We start from the raw sequence: 22,923 nt of genomic DNA, 5'->3' as shown, positions 1-22,923 counted from the left end.
CATAAAGAAACTCGTAGCTCGGAATTGGTTTGCTTGGACAGGTGACTGTCAGGACTTTGATGAACCACCACCAAGCAGGGCAAGTAAACTGTTAGTCTTTCGGGCTAAGTTGCTCCTCTTTCCAAATTCTGAATACCACCACGCTGTCGCCAAGGAAGGTTCCCCTCTCTGGGGAATAAGAATGGAAAACTCAGGATACCCTTCTGAGTCCTTGCTTCTCTCCTCTTGCTTTGACAAGGGAAGTCAAGATGCACTTAGCCTGATAAATCAGCATTGCTCAGGAATTTTGCTGAGATTGTCCATTTTAAGTATCTCAGCTTTGAAAGTGATAGCTTAGGCAAGATCATATGCCCTTTTTATAACATATTTTCCTACCTTATTTCTTTATTAATGTATTCCTCTCTTGCTAAACCCAGTTGTGGGTTTTCTTATCGGATTCAGTCTTCCAGCAGCATTTAACACAGTTGATTATTCCCTCCTTTAAACACTTCCTGCTCTCTCTTTCTGCCCGCACACTCTCCTGAATGTCCTCCTGCCTCGCTCTCAGCTTTTCTGCCGGCTCTTCCTCCTGTTCGCAGTGATCAGGATTGGCATGTCTGTTTCTCTAGTTTCTTTCCAAGTGGTCTCATCTGTCCTGTGGGCTTTATGTCCCCTCTGTGTCCTGTTTATAGCCCAGCTTATAGCGCTCACTCTAGACATCCAGTGCCCAGCATGCCCTAGACACAGAACCTTGGATTGCCCCATTCCACTCCTGCAATCCCCGTGTCAGTGACCAGCACCACAGTCCATCTAGTCGCTCAGGTGCCGGCATAGGAGCAACCCTCCGTTTCCCTGTTTTGCCCTCACTTCCACATGAGTCATTAGCACGTCATGTCAGTTCAGCTCTGAGATGGGCCCTGGATCTGACCATTCTTCTCAGTTCCTGTCACCGCCCTCGCCCAAGCCAAGTATCTCTCACGTAGAGACTATTTCACCTGATCGATTCTGTTGCTCTCCTTCTTGCCACTCTTACCCCGCTGAAGTTTGTACTTCACGGAACCACCAGAGGTTTTTTCCAAAACTTAGATCAGCTCATATCACTGTCTTATTTAAGCCCTTGAATGGCTTTCCACCATACCTAGAGTCAAATTCAGACTGCTGGGGCCTCTGAGGCCATGTTTAACCCGAGAATCCAGCCTTTTCCAGCTCCCTTGTTCAGTCTCCTGCTCAGTCACTGTGCTCTGGCCACCCTGGCCCTCTTTTTGTCAAAACACTCCAAGCCCATTCTTTAAGATTGGCAGTTTCCTCTGCCAGAAATGTTGTTCTCCCAGATCATTACGTGCTTAACCTTATCCTGTTCAAAGTCTGGCTCAGACGTCACCTCGTGAGACAAGCCTTTCTCAATTATCCCATCTAATGGAGCTTCTCCTTGCTACTGAGTCACTGCCCAGAACATCTCCTATTTTACTGTCCCGGAAACACCGATTACTACCTGAAATCATCTTCATTAACATGTATACTTATCTGCTATCTCTTCAGCTAGAATTTGAGAGCAGGGCCCTAGAGAGTTTTGTTCTTGACTGCCATCCACTACAGCTCACGGCACCTGAAGAACCTCTCAATTCTAAATAACAGTATCTGTCTAGTAGATGACCTAAGAGTCAGAGTAAAACGCATCCAGCATGGTAGGTGCCTGGATTGGAAATCTCCTGAGTGCGAGGCCCCTGGCTGCAGACATGCACGCTGCTAATCAGGAGATGGCACTTTTTTCCTGCTGAGTCTGAACCCACCACTTGGCCTAAAGTGATCCAGTAGTTTGTAAAGCTACATTGGGATCTTTTGCTTATTGGATTCATGAATCTTTCTGTGAACACTTGAAGAATATCTAAATAATGGTTCAGAAAGGAAAGCATTAGCTTAACTTTTTTCCTGTCACTTCATACCTATTATTCTATCCTTAAGACTGTTCTAATTAAAGAAAATAAGGAGAATTTTTTTTTTACCTGATTGATGTACAGAATCTACTCAGTGCCTCAGATACAAGGTATCTATAAGGTTAACTAAGCTTCTGATTAAGACTACTCTGTTAGGCATGTGAGGTGTTGTGCTCTCTCCTGTGCATATCAAAATTTAACCTTGTATATGTCACGCCCTCCAGGTAAGCAAGGATGTATGTCCATGGCATTGTTTACAATAGGAAAATCTGAGAACAAAGTGCTTGAATAAATTATAGTGGTGATGTTTAGAATTTACATGAGAAGATGAGCAGCTCCCAAAAGAGACCAGAAATTTACTATTCAGTGAAATATTAGATACCAAAAATGCTGACGTGTTCTCTGTTGCTGTGGGACAGAGTTCTGGTAGTTTTTAACTGCTTGTAAAAATAACATTTCTTATGTACTCTAATTCAAGTGCTTTGTTTAGTGCTTTGTATTGTGGTTCTTTGGGAGAGGGTTAGATTTTTTTTTTTCAGGGGATACATAATTGAGTTAATCCATTTCATTTGTTTAAAACATGCACACAAAACTTGCGTGTGTGTATGTGTGTGTGTGTGTGTGTGTGTGTGTTGCATGTGTGTAAAACTTCAGAGCAATATAAACCTATTTACTATCACACCATAATATTAACAGTGATTATCTGTGCATGGTGGCATTATGGGTGATGTTTATTTTCTTTGTCTAATAAGCATGAATTACTTTTTTAACCATAGAAACACAAAAAATATTTTCTTTATTTATATTAAACTTGAATTTTTTTTTTTTTAAGATTTTTATTTATTTGACAGACAGAGATCACAAGCAGGCAGAGAGGTAGGCAGAGAGAGGGGAAGGAAACAGGCTCCCTGCTGAGCAGGGATCCTGATGTGGGGCTCGATCCCAGGACCCTGGGATCATGACCTGAGCTGAAGGCAGAGGCTTTAACCCACTGAGCCACCCAGATGTCCCTAAACTTGAATTTTTTAAAGTATAAGTGTGTTGAACTTTATGTTGGGTAAAGATGTCAACACTCTCTTTATTTTTCTTATTTTTCTCTTCTATAGCTACGATGTTTTGGAAGGCACACTACTAAGTTATTTACAGGGGTATCTCATTTAATCCTTGCTCTCTAGAGTGTATATGTCATTCCTCTTTCATAGTCAAGGAAGCAGAACTCACATGCGGTCAGTAACCATGAAGGACTAAGTAAATTTAATTGGACACCAATTCTAGAATTCGGACCATATGGGTGATTCATGACTTCCTTGAAGTGATAAAATTCCAGAATGGTAAAAGTGCGCTGTAACAGAGCTGGACTTTCGTTAACCAGACAGCTCTATGCATCATCTTATCTGCACTGAGTGCAGTGGAAATAACTAATGTTTATATTGATGATCCTAACTCACAAACATAATTCTGTATGCAATCCTAAGATGAGTTCTCAGTCATCCAAAGATTAAATTGTATTCGATACTGTTCTAATGTTATGTGTTCCGTTATTTTAATTCTTTACAAATTTGAGAATTAGTCTGGTTTTTACAGTTGGAAGGTCTAGTCTCTAATCCCAGTCCTACCACATACAGCCCTGGCTCCCAGTTTTATCTTCTGAAAATGAGAATACTATATGCCCTCCTTCTTTATGGAATCAGAGGAAGAAAAAACGAGGTATTATATGGGAAAGTGCTTTGAGAATGAAGGCATCACACAAAGATAGTATTGCCAATTATTAATACTAACTGTTTATATTACCTATATTAACTTTTGAGTAACCTGAGCATATCATTTCTCACTTACAGAAATTTAGTGAACCTGGAATTTTTATTTGGCTCAGCAATGAAGTGGGACAATACAGGTGACAATATACTGAAAAACTGAGGCATAAAGAGAGGAAGCAATTTATGAAGCAAGTTAGTGACAAACAGAAATGGTATTAAAGGGTAGAGTCCTTACTGCCAGTGCTTTCTCTCTCTCGAACTATATTGTGATTATTACTCAAATTGAGTATTTCAGCTAATCCATGCTAAACATTTACTGTTTTAAAGGAATTTTTTTTTTTTTAGGATTTTATTTATTTGACAGAGAGACAAAGAGAGGGAACACATGAATGGACAGTGGGAGAGGGAGAAGCATGCTCTCTGCTGAGCAGGGAGCCCAATGTGGGGCTCGATCCCAGGACCCTGGGATCATGACCTAAGCCAAAGGCAGGCATTTAATGACTGAGTCACACGGCGCCCCTTAAAGGAATTTCTTGACTTGCTCTAACAACTATCACAATTGTCTCTTACACAAATTGAAATTACATATGATAGAATATCTTAAGTTCTGTGTGAACTAAATGCTCTTGTTCTTTTAGGAAGCAGCTCTGTAGTTTTTGTTGTTTTTTTTATTAACTTTTGGTTTTGGTATACATATCATACTATGTTAGTAATAGAATGTTTACATAAACATTTACTTAGAAACAGAAACTGTTATAAACATATCTTGATCCTGATAAAGGGGTGTGTGTGTGTGTGTGTGTGTGTGTGGTAAAAAATACATAGCTCTATAGTATTTTTAGTGCTAAAATGAAAACTTGCATTTCTAGGTACCTTTAAGAATAGTGGCTAGAACTTGTCCCATATCTGCCTATCTCCTGGCATAAGAGTTAAAGGAGGTTAAGATAAGACTTAGCAGAAGAAATCATTATTTTGTTGTAGATTCTGCAACCGCAGGATTCATTTGCAACGAAACAATGATGCTATCTTTTTCAGAGATTTTGAAAGCCAGGTTAGCAAAATTTTGTAGGATACTTCAGACCAGAAACCAGAAAATGGGCTAATTTGTGCTTCTCAAACTTCAGTGTTCATAAGAATTACCTGAGAGTCTTGTTAAATTCAGACTGTGACTCAGTTGGTCTTGAGTGGGACCTGAGATTCTGCCTTCTAGCAAGCTCCAAGATGATGCTGATGCTGTTGCTAATTCCCAGACTGCACTTTGAATTTAGGAATTACATCGTTGCTTAAAGCCTTTAAGCAATGATTATGATTTTGCTAGTGAGCAGTCAGTTCTGCGCTTTACCACACTTGAGTCCAGTAGGATTCTCTTGTTCTTGGGAAGTTGTAAATCTTCTTGGAATTTGTCTTAGAAGAGATCCAGGCAAAAATTATAATTATAGAAGAAACATCTCTGGAAAGAACAATACAGGATTCCCAGTTGAAATGCAGTCCTTTTTGAGACAAAGAAGGGTACTACATAATGATAAAGGGATAAAATCAGAAATTAAAAGAAGTAACACCTGACACCATAGAAATAGAAAGTATTAATGAAAAATTGTATACCAGTAAATTGGACAACCTAGAAGAAATGGGTAAATTCATAGAAACATACACTCTTCCAAAACTGGATCAGCAAGAAATAGAAAATTTGAACATTTCCATTACTAGTTAAAACTGAAATGTTTTTTTATTTTTTATTTTTTATTTTTTTTAAAGATTTTATTTATTTATTTGACAGACAGAGATCACAAGTAGGCAGAGAGGCAGGCAGAGAGTGAGAGAGGGAAGCAGGCTCCCTGCTGAGCAGAGAGCCCGATGCGGGACTCGATCCCAGGACCCCGAGATCATGACCTGAGCCGAAGGCAGCGGTTTAACCCACTGAGCCACCCAGGCGCCCCTGAAATGTTTTTTTAAAAAGTCTTTCAGGGTACCTGGCTGGCTCAGTCAAAAGAGTGTGTTACTCTTACCCTCAGGGTCCTGAGTTTGAGCCCCACGCTGGGTGTGGAGATTACTTAAATACATACATACATACATACATACACATACTTCTAAAAATAATTAACAGGGGAGCCTGGGTGGCTAGGTTGGTTAAGTGTCTGCTTCATTCTGTGAGGCCAGCATTACCATGATATCAAAACCAGAAAAAGGCACTACAAAAAGGGAAACTACAGGCCAATATCTCTGATGCACAAAGGTGTAAAAATCCTCAACAAAATATTAGCAAACTGAATTCAACAATACATTTAAGAAAAAATTCTTCACCATGATCAAATGAGATTTATTCCAGGAATGCAAGAGTGCTTCAATATTCACAAATAAATCAATGTGATACATCCCATTAAAAAGAGAAAGGTTAAAAACCATATGATTATCTCATGAAATGCAGAGAAAGATTTGACATAATACAACATCTGTTCATGTAAAAACTTCAACAGATTGCTTTTAGAGGAGTATACCTCAACATAATAAAGGCTGTATATGAAAAGTCCATAGGTAACATCATATACTCAGTGGTGAAAAAGCTTTTCCTCTAAGATCAAGAACAAGACAAGGATGTCTACTCTCACCACTTTTATTCAGCTTAGTACTGGAAGTCTTAGCCACAGTAATCAGACAAGAAAAAGAAATAAAAGGCATCCAGTTGGTGAGGAAGAAGTAAAACTGTCACTATTTGCAGATGACATGGTGCTATATGGAAACCCTAAATACACCACCGAAAAACTATTAGAACTGATAAATAAATTCAGTAAAGTTCCAGAAAACAAAATTAATATACAGAAATTATTGTAGTCTATACACTAATAACAAAGTAGAACAAAGAGAACTAAAGAATACAATTCCATTTACAATTGCACCAAAAAGAATAAAATACTTCAGAATAAACTTAACCAAGGAGGTGAAAGACTATATTCTGGGGACGCCTGGGTGGCTCAGTTGGTTAAGCAGCTGCCTTCGGCTCAGGTCATGATCCCAGCGTCCTGGGATCGAGTCCCACATCGGGCTCCTTGCTCGGCAGGGAGCCTGCTTCTCCCTCTGCCTCTGCCTTCCACTCTGTCTGCCTGTGCTCGCTCTCGCTCGCTCTCTCTCTGACAAATAAATAAATAAATAAATAATCTTTAAAAAAAAAAAAAGACTATATTCTGAAAACTATAAGACATTGATGAAAGAAATTGAAGACAACACAAACAAATGGAAAGACATACTATGCTCATGGATTGGAAGAATTAATATCATTAAAGGGTGCCTGGCTGGCTCAGTTGGTAGAGCATGCAACTCTTAATCACAGGATCGTGAGTTCAAGCCCACATTGGATGTGGAGCCTACATAAAATTCAAAAATTAATTAAATAATTAATTAATATCATTAAAATGTCCATACTACCCAAAGCAATCTACAGATCAGTGCAACTCCTATCAAAATTCCAATAGCATATTTGACAGAATTAGAACAAATAATCCTAAAACTTGTATGGAATCACAAAAGACCCAAAATAGCCAAAGCAGTCTTTAGAGAGAACAACAAAGCTGGAAATATCACAAGTCCAGATTTCAAAATATACCATAAAGCTATAGTAATGAAAACAGTATGGGAACAAAACAAAAATAGACACAGAGATCAATAGAACAAAGAGCCCAGAAATAACCCCATTAATGGTCAATTAATCTGTGGCCATAGAAGCAAGAATATTCAATGGGGAAAAGACACTTGGTGTTGGGAAAACTGGATAGCTACATGCAGAAGAATGAAACCTGACCACTTACTTTCACCATACATAAAAATAAAACTCAAAATGGATTAAAGACCTAAATGTGAGAACTGAAACCATAAAACTATTAGAAGAAAACATACGCAGTGATCTCTTGGATATTGCCTTCACAACATATTTATGGGTATGTCTTTTCAGGCAAGGAAAACAAAGCAAAAATAAACTATTGGGACTGTGGCAGAATAAATATATTTTGCACACAAAGGAAATGGTCAACAAAACCAAAAGGCAGCCTACTGAATATGAGAAAATATTTACGGATGATATATCTGTTAAAGGGTTAATATCCAAAATATATGAAGAAGTTATACAAATCAATACCAAAAAACCCCCAACAATCCAATTTTTTAAAATGGGCAGAAAACCTGAAAAGACATTTTTCCAAAAAAGATGTACAGATGGCCAACAGACACATGAAGAGACGCTCAACACCACTCGTTGTCAGGGAAGAAATCAAAACCACAATAAGATATCACCTCACACCAATCAAAATGGCTGGTATCCAAAAGACAGGAAATAAGTTTGGTGGTGATGTAGAGAAAATGGAACACTTACGCACTGTTGGTGGAAATGTACATTGGTGCAGCCACTGTGGAAAACAATGGAGGTTTCTCTAAAAATTAAAAATACTGGTACTCTGGGGCACCTGGGTGTCGCAGTTGGTTACACAACCAGCTCTTGGTTTCAGTTCAGGTCATGATCTCAGGATTGTGAGATTGGGTTCTATGCTGCATGTGGAGCCTGCTTAAGATTCTTTCTCTCCCTCTTCCTCTGCCCCTCCCCACACCGCTTACACTCTCTCTGTTTCTCTTTTAAAAAAAAAAAAAAAATTGGCGCCTGGCTGGTTCAGTCAGAAGAGCATGCATCCCTCGATCTCTGGATCATGAGTTCAAGCCCCACGTGGGGTATAGAAATTACTTAAATAAAAAAACTTAAAGTTTTTAAAAAATAGAAATACCATGTGATCCAGTAATTCTACTACTGGCTATTTACCCAAAGAAAACAAAAATACTAACTCAGAAAGGTATATGCACCCCTGTGTCTATTGCAACATTATTTACAGTAGTCAGGATATGAAAGCAACCTAAGTATCCACCCACAGATGAATGGATAAGGAAGAGGTGGTATATACACAATGGAATATTACTCAGCTGTTAAAAAGAATGAGAGCTTGCCTTTTGTGACAACATGGATGCACCTCTAGGGTGTTATGCTAATGAAATAAGTCAGCCTAAGAAAGACAAATACTCTATGATTTCACTTTTATGTGGACTCTCAAAAACAAAACAGACTCTTAAATACAGAGAACAAACTGGTTGTTGCCACAGGGGAGGTGAGTGGGGGCATGGGCAAAATAGATAAAGGGATTTAGAGGTACAAACTTCTAGTTATAAAATAAGTCATGGAAGTGAAACAATAGGGAATATAGGGGGACGGGGTGGCTCAATGATTAAGCATCTGCCTTGATCCCCTCTCCCTCTGCCTGCCACTCCCCTTACTTGTGCTTGTGCGCTCTCTCTGTCAAATAAATAAATAAAATTTTTTTAAAAATAGGGAATATAGTCAATAATGTAATAACATTGTATGGTGACAGATGGTGACTACACTTATTTGGTGAGTACTGAGTAATATTTAGAATTGTCAAACCAATATGTTGTACACCTAAAACTAATATAAATATTCTATAGTAATTATACTTCTAAAAAATTTACTACTTTCCCTGTCTCTTCCCTTTCCTCACCTGAACTTACTGTCCTCCTCTTACTCTCACTGGGGCAGTCTTTGTTGCTTTAATATTCCCTTGGGCTGATGATGCAATAGGATAGTAATTCCTCACCAGTTTTCAAGAAAAACCTTCAGAAACATTCAGCACAGTGATTGCTTCATTAAGAAGAAGTTATCCACATGGCTTGACATGTTTTATTTTGAAAATATTAGTCAGCTGTCAATTTAGGTTTCTTGAGTATTGTTTTGAAAAAGCATAGGTCTGGCCTCTTCTACCCAAAGAGTAGAAACATTAAAAGACAAATATTGTGTGTGATTCCACTTCTATGACGTATCTAGAATGGGCAAATTCATAGAGACAGAAAGTAGAATTTACCACGGCCAGGGGAAGGGTAGAAATGGGGAGTTACTGCTTAATGCATACAGAGTTTCTGTTTGGGATGATGATGAATGAATTCTGGAAGTCAGAGCGATGGTTGTACAGCATTGTGAATGCACTTAGTGCCACTGAATTGTACATATTAAAGGGATAAATTTTATGCTATGTATATTTTATGACAAAAAAATATTTATAGAGTGGTCTTCAAACTTGACCACATAGTAAAATCACCTGGAGAACTTAAAATTCTAGTGCCCAGGCCATATTCCAGACCAATTAAAACAGAATCTTTGGGGCCGAGATCCAGGCATGTAAAGTGTTTAAACTTTCCAGGAGATTCCAGTGTGCAGCCCACTTTGAGAACCACTCTTGTAGGTAACAGTTCCAAACTGCTTCTACCTACTGTAATGGCAAAATCTATATGCAAAATAGGCCTTTTCTGCCATCTAAGTTATCAAAAAATGTTTATGTATATGATGACATTTTGTAAATACTAGGTAGACAGGATGAGATTAAGAGACTAACAAAATTATTGGTAACAAAAGTATTGAATTCTTAAGTAGAACATAAGAATATTTTGAGTAGAGTAAAAGAATAATGACATGTTTCAGAATACTAATAGAAGGGAATAGGCATATAAATTCTATATGCAGGTTACAACTAGACTAGAGAAAAATATTTACAGATTATATGGCAAAGTAGTAATATCTAGAACAGAGTAATAAGAAAGAGATAATTAGAAAAAGAAGTAAAGCATTCTGAACAATTCACAAAAGAAAAAGAAATCAATAAATGTATAAAAAGATTCTCAATTTCATGTAATGAAAATTAAAATAATTACCATTTCCCCCACATTCAGTGAATCAAAATAAGAAAGCTGGGTAATAAAATTTGAGGGAGGGTTTGGAAACTATAGGTATTGTGCATATTGTTAATGGGAGTGGTGTTGGCACTTTTTGGAGGACAGTTTGGCAGTGTGTGTTAAAATGTTAAATGCAAGGGTATCTGGGTGGTTCAGTAGGTTAAGCATCCACCTCTTGATCTCAGGGTTGTGAGTTTAAGCTCTGAGTTGGTTTCCACACTAGGCATGGGGCCTACTTAAAAAAAAAGAAAAAAAAATTAAATGCGTATGCCACCTAACCAGCAATTTCACTTCCCTGCTAGAAACCCACACGTGTGCACAAAGAAACATTTTTACAAGCACTAAATAACCTAAATGCTTATCAGCAGGAGAATGGTTAAAGAATCGGAAAATCTATATCATGAATACTAGGGAACTACTTTTTATTTTTATTTATTTTTTTTTTAAAGATTTTTTATTTATTTATTTGAAAGAGAGAAATCACAAGTAGGCAGAGAGGCAGGCAGAGAGAGAGGAAGGGAAGCAGGCTCCCCGCTGAGCAGAGAGCCCGATGTGGGACTCGATCCCAGGACCCTGAGATCATGACCTGAGCCGAAGGCAGCGGCTTAACCCACTGAGCCACCCAGGCGTCCCGGGAACTACTTTTTAAAAATGAGATTTTTCTAGTTGCACTACCACGAGAAGATCTCTGTGACAATATGTTGAGTGGATAAAGTGAGTTTTAGTAAAATATGTACAATATGGTACCATTTGTGTTTTCTTCCATCACATAAAACTGCTTTTCAGGGGCGCCTGGGTGGTTCAGTCAGTTAAGGGTCTGCCTTTGGCTCAGGTCATGATCCCAGAGTCCTGGGATCAGGTTCTGCATTGGGCTCCCCACCCAGCAGGGAGCCTGCTTCTCCCTCTCCTTCTGCCTACTGCTCCCCCTGCTTGTGCTCTGTGTGTGTGTGTGTGTGTGTGTGTGTCAAATAAATGAAATCTTTTTAAAAAATTAAAAAAATAAAACTGTGCTTTCCATCATGTATTCATGTAAACGCATAGAATTTGGTGTGTAAGTAGGGATATTCTGCTGCTGACAGGGGACTGCATTGGGAAAGGCGGATGGAGAAGAGGACTTAGTTTATCTAGATTTTTGTACAGAAGAGTACAGCTGAGATGAGGTAGCAGAAACGGACCAATCTGAAACTCCTTCAAAGGGAAGATAGAATTTTAAGAGCAATTTGATGAACACGAGGGAACAGTTTGATAGGTTGATGGGGTGCGAAGACAGCAGAAGGGTTGGCTTGAGAGAAGAGTCTCGAAATGAGTGTCTTCATTGACTATCCCTCCTATTCTCTGAACTTATCTTTCCTCCCAAACTTGTTCTTCCCATGTTTCTGTGGGAATGTGTTTTATGGGGAAATGAGATTAAAAGGAACCAGTGTTTCTGCTGGGACTACAAGGGAATGGAGGATATAGGATTGGTGTTTCTAATAAGGAAAGTCGCTTTCATTATCTCTATGAACAGAGGTTGGTGGTAGAAACAAAAAAATCATTTTGCTTTTGCTTTCTAATACCCTTTAAATATCAATTTGAATGTAATTGAACTGTTGACCTGAAAGGTCATGATTTAAAATTAAAATCATGAAGGCACAGTCTGAAAATTCCCCAGTCTTCCTCCTTTGCCACGTTCCTGTTTCCCTGTAGTCTATAGAAAACATCACCTGCCAGCACAGTTTTATTTCAGCAGCCTTCTCATGAAATTTTTTATGTATAATCTCATCTTTTTAATGGAGGGGGAGTTGGCAAACATTTTGAGAAGCCTTTTCTTGATAACTGAATCAAAATAGACACTAGGGGCCACAAAAATCCTAGACTCTGGTATAAGCAAAGATAGAATGAGAGCAGATGGGCATTTGGAAATATATAAGGGTAATGCATTATTGGACAGCAAAGAATTTACTGAATTTATAAGTGGAAAATTTCTAACATAGTGAGAATTCTCATTTTGGGTGGATTAAACTTTTTAGAATTTCAGAAAATCTTTTTTGAAAACATCAATGGTTTCCACATAATCTTTGCTCTTGATTGACACTAGCAGGAATTTATCTTTTTTTTTTTTTTTTTTTTTGAATGTGCCCTGGAAGGAGTGGTACTTTCTACTGTTTGCTGGTCTGGGGTGGGTTTACTGACCAAGCAGGGCACTTTAAGCCCATAGAGAACCCTAAATCAGAATGAGAGACTGGGAAAGCTTGTTGCGGCCCAATTAAAGGACAGCCTGAGAGGGTAGGCTTTACCTTTGCTGATCCTGTTGATTGTCTCCTCTGGGGATTAAAGACAAACCTTCCCTAACAAGCACATTGAGTAGCTTGGGTTTCCAAAACTCTCCAGGACCAGTAATTAATCCAACTGGTAATGAGAGCACAGTGCTGAATTCTGGAAAGAAATCATTTAACTCTTTCTATACTGAATAATTCATTTTCCCTTATTGATAGTGCCTTTTAGCCTGAGCACTGTTTATTTGGGACAGTATTAAATAATAGTCTGATGGAAAATCATCTTTTTCAGGGAAGTCACATCATTTCCGTGCATTTAAAAGCAAATAATGGTCTTTATCCCCCAAATGTACAGACGTGAAAAGTGAACTTTTATAGTAGAAAGCACTTTTAACCTCTTGTTTTGATACGGGGGCAAATTCATATAGTTGATAATTAGTAAAGAGTTAAAATCTACTTCTGAATTAGAACTTGTATACCAGCAGTTAATATTTCACTCAGGTCCCATTTTTTAATTTCTGATGGAGTTTTGCCTGTGGTTGCAACCTTCCCCATCTGTTGTTTGTTTCTCCTACTCTCTTCTTCCCAAGACTTTGAGACATTTCCCATCCAGAGATTTCTAGCACATGGAACATCTCTGACAGGCTGCCTAGTTCCAGTTCTCTCTTCTAATTAATGATTACACTTGAGTCCCATTTTCTGATGACTTCCATTCGTAATCTGCTTGTACCCTTTTTTTTTTAAGTGCTCCAAGATCCCACAGAGCAAATCACCTGAGCCATCTGTGCATTGTGGTGTGCTGGTAACAGCTTGCTTCCTCAGGACACGGAATTGGCCCTGATGGTCACTTTTTGATTCCAGCATTCTTTATTTCTGATCTTCAACCATGTTTACATGATACATATAAACTCATTCTTCTGCTTCCTTCTGCCTTTTCCACCATACCCACCGTACCGGACATGAAAAATGGAGGATAAATGCCTTTCCATACATCACGGTGTGTTTAGTACTAGAAAACTGTTTCAGAACATTGACTTTTTCTTTGAATTTAAGAAAAGAGCTGATGACTGAAGTAATAATAAAACTGCTGTTAAGTCAATGCAACATGTGTATATCCCCACTATCTCTGATCCTTTGAATTGATCTGTATACTTACATTATCATTTTGCAGTTGAGAACATTAAGATTCAGAGGGGACTGGGGTTCAGAGCCAGCTCTCTGAGTCTAGAGCTTGTGTTCTTACTACTGATTGACAAGAAGTTGACTCGAGAAGTAGTCAGGAAATATTTCACAAAGAATGTGGGATTTGCTGGGCAAATAAGGAATGAGTGTCGGCATTGGAGTAGTAGCTTGAGAAGGTGCTCCAGTAAGGGGAACAAATTGAAAGGCATAGATGCAGGAATGAGTTTAGTTCTTAAGATAGTGCAGAGACTCACTCAAATAGGACCAAGGCTGCCTGTTGTCAATTAGCAGGAACTGAGTGTGCTGGGAGGCCGGATTGTGCTGGAAGAGCTAGACAGAGGAGTCTAGTTTGGTTGCTAGGAGTGAGAAGCCGTTTAAAAGTTAACACTTAGGGAAACCTGCCTGTCAGGGATGCATGGGATGCGGAAGAAAGGGGAGAATGTGTTGTTCTTCAAACCAACTAGAAGGATGCACTAGCCTTGGGCTAGGAATGGGGATGAGGTGGGTATGGAGAAGAAGGGATGGAGAGCACAGACATTTCAAAGAAGAAAGAATTGAACTTGCAGTGAGTAGCTAGATGGGTGTGGAAGGAAAGAGGTAAAGCTGACTGAGATTTTGAGCTTGGCTGTCTAGGGAATAAAAGTGGGGTTCTACTAGCAAATACTAAGACAGGTGGATGGAGAGAAGGCAGAGGAGGGTTTTAAGTGCATAGGTCGGTGCTCTGCCCACACTTCCTGTAACCTGTGAGTCCTTGCAACCCAGTGAAAGCCTGATGGGAGAGAGCCAAAAAGCAAGACAGGATGGAAGGTGTCCATCACCAGGTGCCAGGGTGACCCAGAGCTGAGGGGTGTGGGAAACTATGATGGGAATGGGTGTGGGATCAAAAGCTGAAAGTCGTCAGAATCGGAGAATGTATGGAGTTCCAGGTGGGACTGGAGTGGTCTCTGTCTGCCAAGTGTTTCTGATGGCGGGTTTCTGAACTCTGTAGTCTTATGTTAATTTAGAGCTCTTGAGCCGTACATCGTTATCTCCAGACTGCCAGGTCTGGATATACAGAACTCTCCTTTTGGAGAGTGCTGTTGGGTTTAAAAGAAAAGAGATACTCGTGAAAGTGTGTGATATCAGTTTATTTGGCATCCGAGAAAGCCATTGTTGTTTTTTTCCTTTTTCCACCCTTGAAGAAAAGCAAATATTGTGTGTGAGGGTTAAGCCTTTTCCTTCTCTCTGTATCTGAGGCAAGAAAAAAACGGACTCCCAGAAAAGCAGGATAAAGGGGAAAATGACTTTGAGATGCACTTTCTTAAAATAACTGGAGGAGTGACCTCATGAGCCAGCTGATAGCCTGGGTTTGCAAATGGATACTTTCTATTAGCCTACTGCTCGATGCCGCAGAGCCAAATATATATGGAGTGTATTATATCATATCCTGTAGGCAGGAGACTGTCTGGGAGAGGCAGACTTGGGGAGGTGAAAGGGTTGAGGATGTAAACACAGTCAACCAGAGCTCTCCTTGTTCTGGGAAGCTTTACTGATTTGGGTTCATGATTTCCTATTATATAATAATTGGTGTCAGCTTCTGGTGAAATAATATTCAAATAAGAATACCTGATACCTCAGTAGGCTCTTGAATACAGAAGTGGTGCTGCGTTCATTCTCCCATTAATACTTGACCATTCCCATTTCTGGCTTCTTTTTCTCTTTTATCGCTACAAGCTCATGTCCTTGGATATGACCCATTGCTAAAATTGTCTTCTCCTTTTAGTCTTGAGCTGTTGGGGCAGTGTGGATGTGTCCTTAGTTGGAGGGTGCTGCTTCTCTCTGGAGTGTTGCAGAGGTTAAAAGGAAAGCAGTAGGTCCGGGGAGGAACATTATAACTTGATAAACTGCTTCTCTTGCCAAAAATCATCGTCAGCAATTAAGAGTATTCACAAAGTAAGCTCCCCTTCCCCTCCAACGCACATGCTTAGTGTGGTTACTGTGCCAGGAGAATGGCAGTTGTCTCTGGTTTAACACCATGCCTGGTCTGAATTCGATTAGTGAAATAAATCTGGATGAAGTCCACAGTGTGTTTAAGATCACTGTGTAGGTATGTCCAACTCAGACATGGGCCTAGCATACCAGAAACTTTCTGGAAAAGCTTTAGGGTTATTTTCCCTTTTTCTGAAGTAGAGCCTACTTCCCATTTGTAACCAGCCACCTTCCTGAATGCTCTTACTGTTTATGGTAGTTTTTCATATGATTCTCTGGGGTTTCCAGATGCATGGTCGTATCATCTACAAATAGTGATGATTCTGCCTGCTCCTCACCTTTTATTTCTCTGATCTGCTTGCCCTGCTCACTACCTCCAGAACAATGTTGAAAACACATCGGCTTTGTTTGACACCTTAAATGTGCGGAAGGTTGTAGAAGGGAAATGAGGGAAATAGCATCCATACAGTATCTTAGGAAGAAATCACAGTTGGTGGCTGATATTCTTGATCTTCTAGGGCCAAGTCATTGAAATACAGCTTAGGGCATGCCTCACCGACATATGTATAATTCTCAGCCCCACATGGAGCTATGGTATTCTGTGGAAAACAATGGGTTCTCATCAGTCACATCTTGGAATTCTCTGAGACCCTCCAGGAAAGCTCTATGTTTTATTATCTTAGAATTTAGTGGAGGGGCGCCTGCGTGGCTCAGTTGTTAAGTGTCTGCCTTTGGCTCAGGTCATGATCCCAGGGTTCTGGGATCGAGCCCCACATCGGGCTCCTTGCTCTGCAGGAGGCCTGCTTCTCCTTCTCCCACTCCCCCTGCTTGTGTTCCCTCTCTCACTGAGTCTTTCTGTCAAATAAATAAATAAAATCTTAAAAAAAAAAAAAAAAAAAGAATTTGGTGGAAGACACAGGCACATCTCAAGATGTTTTTCATGACTGCTAATGACCACACTCTTGTCTTCTAGGCCCAGCTGCGGGCATTTATTCCAGAGATGCTCAAGTACTCCACGGGTCGGGGAAAACCAGGCTGGGGCAAAGAAAGCTGCAAGCCCATCTGGTGGCCTGAAGATATCCCATGGGCGAATGTCCGGAGTGACGTCCGCACAGAAGAGCAAAAGCAGAGGGTGAGGGTTTCTCAGACCTGAGTAGCCTGTTGCTTTTCCACTCTGAATCAACCACCTCAATTTTGGGGATTCCACTTCTTGTGCTAAAAAAGTCTAAAAATGTATGCGTGAAAGTCGAACCTGTCTCCCAGAGAGGTTTGCTGTTGTCTGATTTATAGCCTTTCCCATTCCATCACTTCATCTCTATCAAGACTCGAGTTGGGACCATGAGTTTACTGTGCTCTCTGCCTACTTGCCTTTTGGAGCAGTTTTAATATTATGAGGTGCTTGGAAGAACTGAAGAAACGTTAAGAAAAAGTATTAAGCACTTTGAAGACTTAGAAATGTCCTTATTTCTAGTTAGCAGGAACCACTGTTGAAAAATATAAATATAGAATTAAAGAGATGACAAGTTGGTTGAGGATGCTAATAATGATACTTCTTTTTTATTATAAAGATGGACTCAACTAGATGTCATCCCTTGCTTTTTCTGCAAATTGTTTTTTAGTTATCCTGGAAGTTTATTGAGAATCTTAATATAAAATTCTTGACAAAAGAGTAACCTTTTTTTGTGAGAAGCTTAAGTTTTGGCATCAGGTTAGAAGAGTATAAAACCCAAAAGCTAAACCAGACTTTGATCAGGAAGGAATCTAGTGGGAAATTTTTGATGCTTGATGCTGAGTTTCTTTGTGCCACAATAGGTCTAAGGGAAATAACCCTAAGGGAGCTTATTCTGTACCGGCTTGGTGTGGTTCGGTTTGATAAATAAGTACCTGCTTATTCCATAGTAGGGCTGAATAACCAACATTCTTTGTGACTTTAATGTGGTTGTCTGGTCTTTTGGTGACAGGTTTCATGGACCCAGGCACTACGGACCATAGTTAAAAACTGTTATAAACAGCATGGGCGGGAGGACCTTTTGTATGCTTTTGAAGATCAGCAAACACAAACACAGGCCACAACTACACACAGTATAGCCCATCTTGTACCATCACAGACTGTAGTCCAGACCTTTAGTAACCCTGATGGCACTGTCTCACTTATCCAGGTAAGTAAACCTATGTTATCAGATTGTGGTTTGTGAAGTAGATCGGTGGGCACCTCGCCTCAGACTGGAGAAGTTTTCATCATGCAAACTCTTAATTAACTTTTTATAGCTCCCCAAAGTCTTTCTATCTGAAATTGGTTTTTTAATAAGATTTTAAATTGTCTGCAATTTGTTAAATACAGAGCCATCGATAGCTTTTTCTGGACATTTTCAAAACAAAGCACTGTAAAAATGGCTTCTTTTGTACTGTTTCATTCTATCAGGGGCAGGAACTATCCCTTCTGAATTACCTCTCCTGAGGTAAAACTCAACTTGATGGTAGATGGGGAACCTCTAAAATTCAAATCGGGATGAAAGTAGAAAGTTGGTTGATGGACGCTAGTTACCAGTGGTGAAATATGCTAGCTTCTAATATTGATTTATTGGGTTGAAATAGAATTCTGAAACTCATGTAAGTGTCTGAGATACGATTTTAGTAACTCACTTCACATTACAAAGCGTATTAATCATTACCTGTGCTGAATTTGGGATTACATGAATCTTAACTTCCGAATAAAGGAGAGGTAGAAGGATCCATCCACTCACATCACTCTCCGTGTTTTTCTTTAGGTTGGTACAGGGGCAACAGTAGCCACATTGGCTGATGCTTCCGAATTGCCAACCACAGTCACTGTTGCCCAAGTGAATTATTCTGCAGTGGCTGATGGAGAGGTAAGAAAGAGGATTTGGTCTGCATTGACTTAAATACATAAATGTATAGGTGAGGGAGTAGTTAGGGTCCAGAAGATTAAAAAGATCGGGTAGCCAGTACATCTGTAGCATTATTTTATTTAAGCTTTTTAAAACATCAGGCCATGACAGTTTTACAAAATATCTTATGCCGTGTATATTAACTGTAATAATTGAAATTCATAGGCCTTCATGATAGACCTGTCAGAAACTTATAATTTTATATTTGCTATATAGCATTTTATATAATACACAATAAAAAGAGATTATCCATTAATACTTTTATGCTGTGAATCCCAAAGATTTAATCATTGGGCTCTATTAAAAAAATTTGATCATTAAGAGAGGAGCTACTAAAGAATTCTTTGGAGGGATAAAAATATTTGTAAATCAGTAGCCATGATTTACTACATTTTAAATATGCCTTTGAAAAGACTTTATGAGAAAATCCTTCTCTACCAAAATCAAGGTAATTATGGGATGTTAACCTAAAGGTAGTGAACCTTAATTGAGCACTTGGTAAGTGAAGTGCTCAACCCTATTAAGAATAGATTCTTTACTTTATAGATGAGAAAACTAAGACATGTAGAGGTTAGGTGACTTGCCCAGAGTCACAAAGGATTGAAGCTGAGTAATGCATTTGGAAAATGTTGTCCAGGCTCTGAAGCCTGAGCCATTTGTGGGGTTCAGGAAAGGGTTCATTAAGGCACTGTGGGCTTTTCCCCTAAGGTACCAGTGTGGCATAGCCCTTGAAAAATAGCTAACAAATGTCAACAAGCAGTATTAGAAATAAAGCTAAAAATATGATCTCACCCTTGTTCACAACCATGGGGCATTTCTACTCAGAACACCATAAAGTCATTTTCATGTGTACAACTCTGGAAAGGGAGAGAACTGAGAAAGTTCTCATGGCTAGTGAGTTGAAGAGAAACACAGCCAGGCTTCCCGGTCGGCCAACAGGAAGTGAGCCCCTGTTGTGCTGTGCTGTGCTGACGTGTTAGAAGTGTGGAGTGGCGTACACAGGAACCCTGCTCTCCAGATGCTCCTCCTGTCTCTCCACTGTGTGGGGGAGAGAAGTGTCTCCGTAGATGGACTCTGGCCCATGCCGTAGATGCTGCAAAGTGGTCTGTGCCTTCAGGGGAGAATGTTTCCAGCTAGGGAGTCTGAGAAAGTTTGGGGGCAGGAACAGCAGTTGGTTTTACAGTATAGAAAAGTGACAGTCAAGAGGATATTTACTTTTATAAGTATATAAGCATCATGTAAGAGTATGGATCAGTTGAAGGAAAAATCCATCAGTCCCCAGACGCTAGAACTGGAGGACACTAGACAACACTAGAACTTGACGTATGAAAGAGATAGAAAAGACAGTGGTGGGTACATTCACAAGACTTTTTACTCTCTGACTTAATCAAAGTTATCAACCATATCTACCTACCAAGTGTTTCCTGATACTATTTAAAGAAAGCAGCTCTTTGTTTCTTAAACACATCCCTAGAGATGAATTCTTTGAAGCCCATTTTACTAAATAACTTCACATATATAGTGGTCAGTTAATTCAGAAGTTCACAGGAAAATATGAAGAATTTTTTTTAAAATCTCAGTGACTTATCTATAGCATTTTTTAGTACATAATTTTTAGTCCTCTATTGTAGGAATGGGTGAATGACAGAAGTAGCCTGCTGGTAAATACCCAAATTCATACAGATTAAAAAAAAAAAAAAAAGTGACTCTTTGAACACTTAGAATGAGACAAAAATGATATGAAGAGAAGCAGCACAGGTTATCTCAGAAAGTGACAAAATGTTTTAGATTTTGTAGCATGATTTATTTGCCTTCTCATTCCTCCTAGATGTTGACATGGTTGTTAGCATGTCAGTTTTGAGCCCTAAGAACTGGAATTACTCAAAATATCTCACTGCTTAGGGCAGATAAGACCACATCAAGTTAATGAAACATTGTATCAGACGATTCAGTAAAAACATCCTATGGCCTTGTATTTAGCATCTTTTCTTACAAGGAAGAGAAAGTACTTTACAAAAATAAATGATACCTCTACTTTTAGAAGTTTAGAAGTTCATTTTGTTATCCTAACCTTGCCAGTGAGAGCTCTTACCATTAGACTACACTGCCTCAACATCCAGTTAGTTACATTTAGTTAAATTTATTAGAAGGACCATTGGGAGCCAGTCTCTTCTGGTAATATATGGTCTCCCAAATCTGTTTGAGTACTCTCTGTCCTGAGAATACCCAGTAATCTAAGTACAGTTGACCCTTGAACAACATGAGAGTTAGGGGTGCAGACCCCCTGTTGCAGTCAAATTCACATATAACTTTTTGATTCCCCTAGAACTTAACTACTAATAGCCTAGTATTGATCAGAGGCCTTACTGATAACACAGTCAATTAACACGTTTTATATGTTATATGTATTATACACTATATTCATACAATAAAGCAAGCTAAAGAAAATAGTATTTTAAAAAACATAAGGAAGAGAAGAGTGTTTATAGTACTACACTGTATTTATTTTTTTAAAAATCCCCACCTGAAGGGACCCATATAGTTCAAACCTGTGTTGTTCAAGGGTTACCCATAGCTACAAAGAAACAAAAAATCTCTAACTTGAGTCACCTTAAAACTCATTAAAGATGCTATAAGTTACATAGACACTATAAGTTACATAGACATTTAGAAATGAACAAGGAAATAGGGGTGCCTGGCTGACTCAGCAAGTTTGGGGCCCACGTTGTGAGTTTGGGCCCCATGTTGGGTGAAGAGATTTCTCACATGAATACACAAACTTTAAAAGAAGAGAGACTTTTGGGGCACTTGACTAGCTCAGTCAGAAGAGCATGCGACTCTTGATCTCAGGGTCACGAGTTCAAGCCCCACACTGGGTGTGGAAAATACTTTAAGAAAAAAGGAACAATGAAAGAATTTTAAAATAATATAAAATAAACTATCTCGATTTCAAAATATTTAAATAATTTCAGTTTTGATGGCGTACTTACAAAGGCAAATGGGTTTGAGAATTTATCCTGTCGTGTGATAAGTCCACCAATTGGTAGTGGTGATATTCATTGCACTTAAGTGTCAGAAGTCAAATTTTGAAATAGAGTAGTATCTGATCATAATATGGTTCTGTTAGAAGAAGAAGAAACAAGAATTGAAGACATGAATTTTAAGCTGAACCATTCCACATGTAATGGTAGCACGACTTATTCTAGATGGTTTTTTTAATGAATATCAGTGTACCTGAAATATAAGTAGGCTGAAGTACAAGCAGGAAAACATGAATAAAGGAATATGTTCTCCATCCTGCCATTCAGTAAACACTTTCTGAGCCCTGTGCCATTTACTGAGATTTGATAGACACAGGAAAATAAAGACTGCTCTTGCTCTTAGAGAGCACACAGGTAGGTGGTAGAGAAAAGACACATCATAGCACAAAGACAATGAGGTAAGGATCCAGAGGAAGCAAGCCCAGGGTGCAATGGGACACAGGAGAGGTCCTGAGCCTCAGACCACAGGGGAGTGGAAGGAGTTGTCTAGGCTCCTTCAGGTTCCCCTGAGGTCAGACTAGAAGCGAGGGTGGTAGTTGTGTTCCCATCCAAGGGAACAGCACATGCAGTGCGTGGCTCCATGAGCGTGTGGACGGGCCTCAGTGGTTCACTGTAGCTAGAGGGATAGAGTAACCACAGTTTGAAGGGCCTCATTGGAGTGGGTCTCTCAAAAAAGCATTGATGCTAACTGTACATCCTCTGAATATCTTTCCCTCCTAGGGCTTGGGGCCCTTTCTCTGGGACATGGTGACATCCGGCATAGATAACCACACAGTGGCTCCCAACAGATGGAAAGGGAGAGCAACAAGAGCTCAAGCAAATACAACTAAAGCACTGAGACTGAAGAATAGGAAATTCCAAAGAAATGTTAACACCCAAGTGATTTATTTATCACCTGCCATTATTCTGAATAGAAATTTCTTCGTCTGCTTCTTCTTCCTACTTCCTCTCTACCCTTTGCCACCATCCATTAATCTTTCATGCCATATAATTTAACTTCCTTAAAGTACACTGTATATGGCAACTTTCTAATACCATTTTTGCTACAAATACAGTTGTAACTAAATGTGTATACATTAAATTGCTGCCATCGGAGTCTGAGTATTGGGAGAGCCGCACAGGCCCAG

The 22,923-nt window shown here is 39.3% G+C and overlaps 1 protein-coding gene across 12 annotated transcripts in view; it reads left to right on the top strand.

Annotated features, from left to right (window-relative positions):
* NRF1 (nuclear respiratory factor 1) overlaps window positions 1-22,923 on the top strand; it is a 145,647-nt gene that overhangs the window by 82,977 nt on the left and 39,747 nt on the right. For 7 of the 12 annotated variants that reach the window (XR_004277128.1, XM_032306097.1, XM_032306098.1 and 4 more), the window contains exons 6-9: window positions 16,820-16,978; window positions 17,808-18,005; window positions 18,615-18,716; window positions 22,517-22,675. Coding sequence is in view for 11 of the 12 variants with exons in the window: in XM_032306097.1 (XP_032161988.1) it covers window positions 16,820-16,978; window positions 17,808-18,005; window positions 18,615-18,716; window positions 22,517-22,675 (618 nt within the window). In the remaining variant the exon portion in view is untranslated. The remainder of the gene's footprint in view (window positions 1-16,819; window positions 16,979-17,807; window positions 18,006-18,614; window positions 18,717-22,516; window positions 22,676-22,923) is intronic. The other 5 variants (XM_032306102.1, XM_032306095.1, XM_032306094.1 and 2 more) reach the window with 4 other exon arrangements.

Source organism: Mustela erminea, chromosome 11 (assembly GCF_009829155.1).
Source record: "Mustela erminea isolate mMusErm1 chromosome 11, mMusErm1.Pri, whole genome shotgun sequence".
Taxonomy (NCBI): domain Eukaryota; kingdom Metazoa; phylum Chordata; class Mammalia; order Carnivora; family Mustelidae; genus Mustela; species Mustela erminea.
The sequence above is the reverse complement of the archived record's forward strand: the minus strand, read 5'-3'. Positions and strand labels throughout refer to the sequence as shown.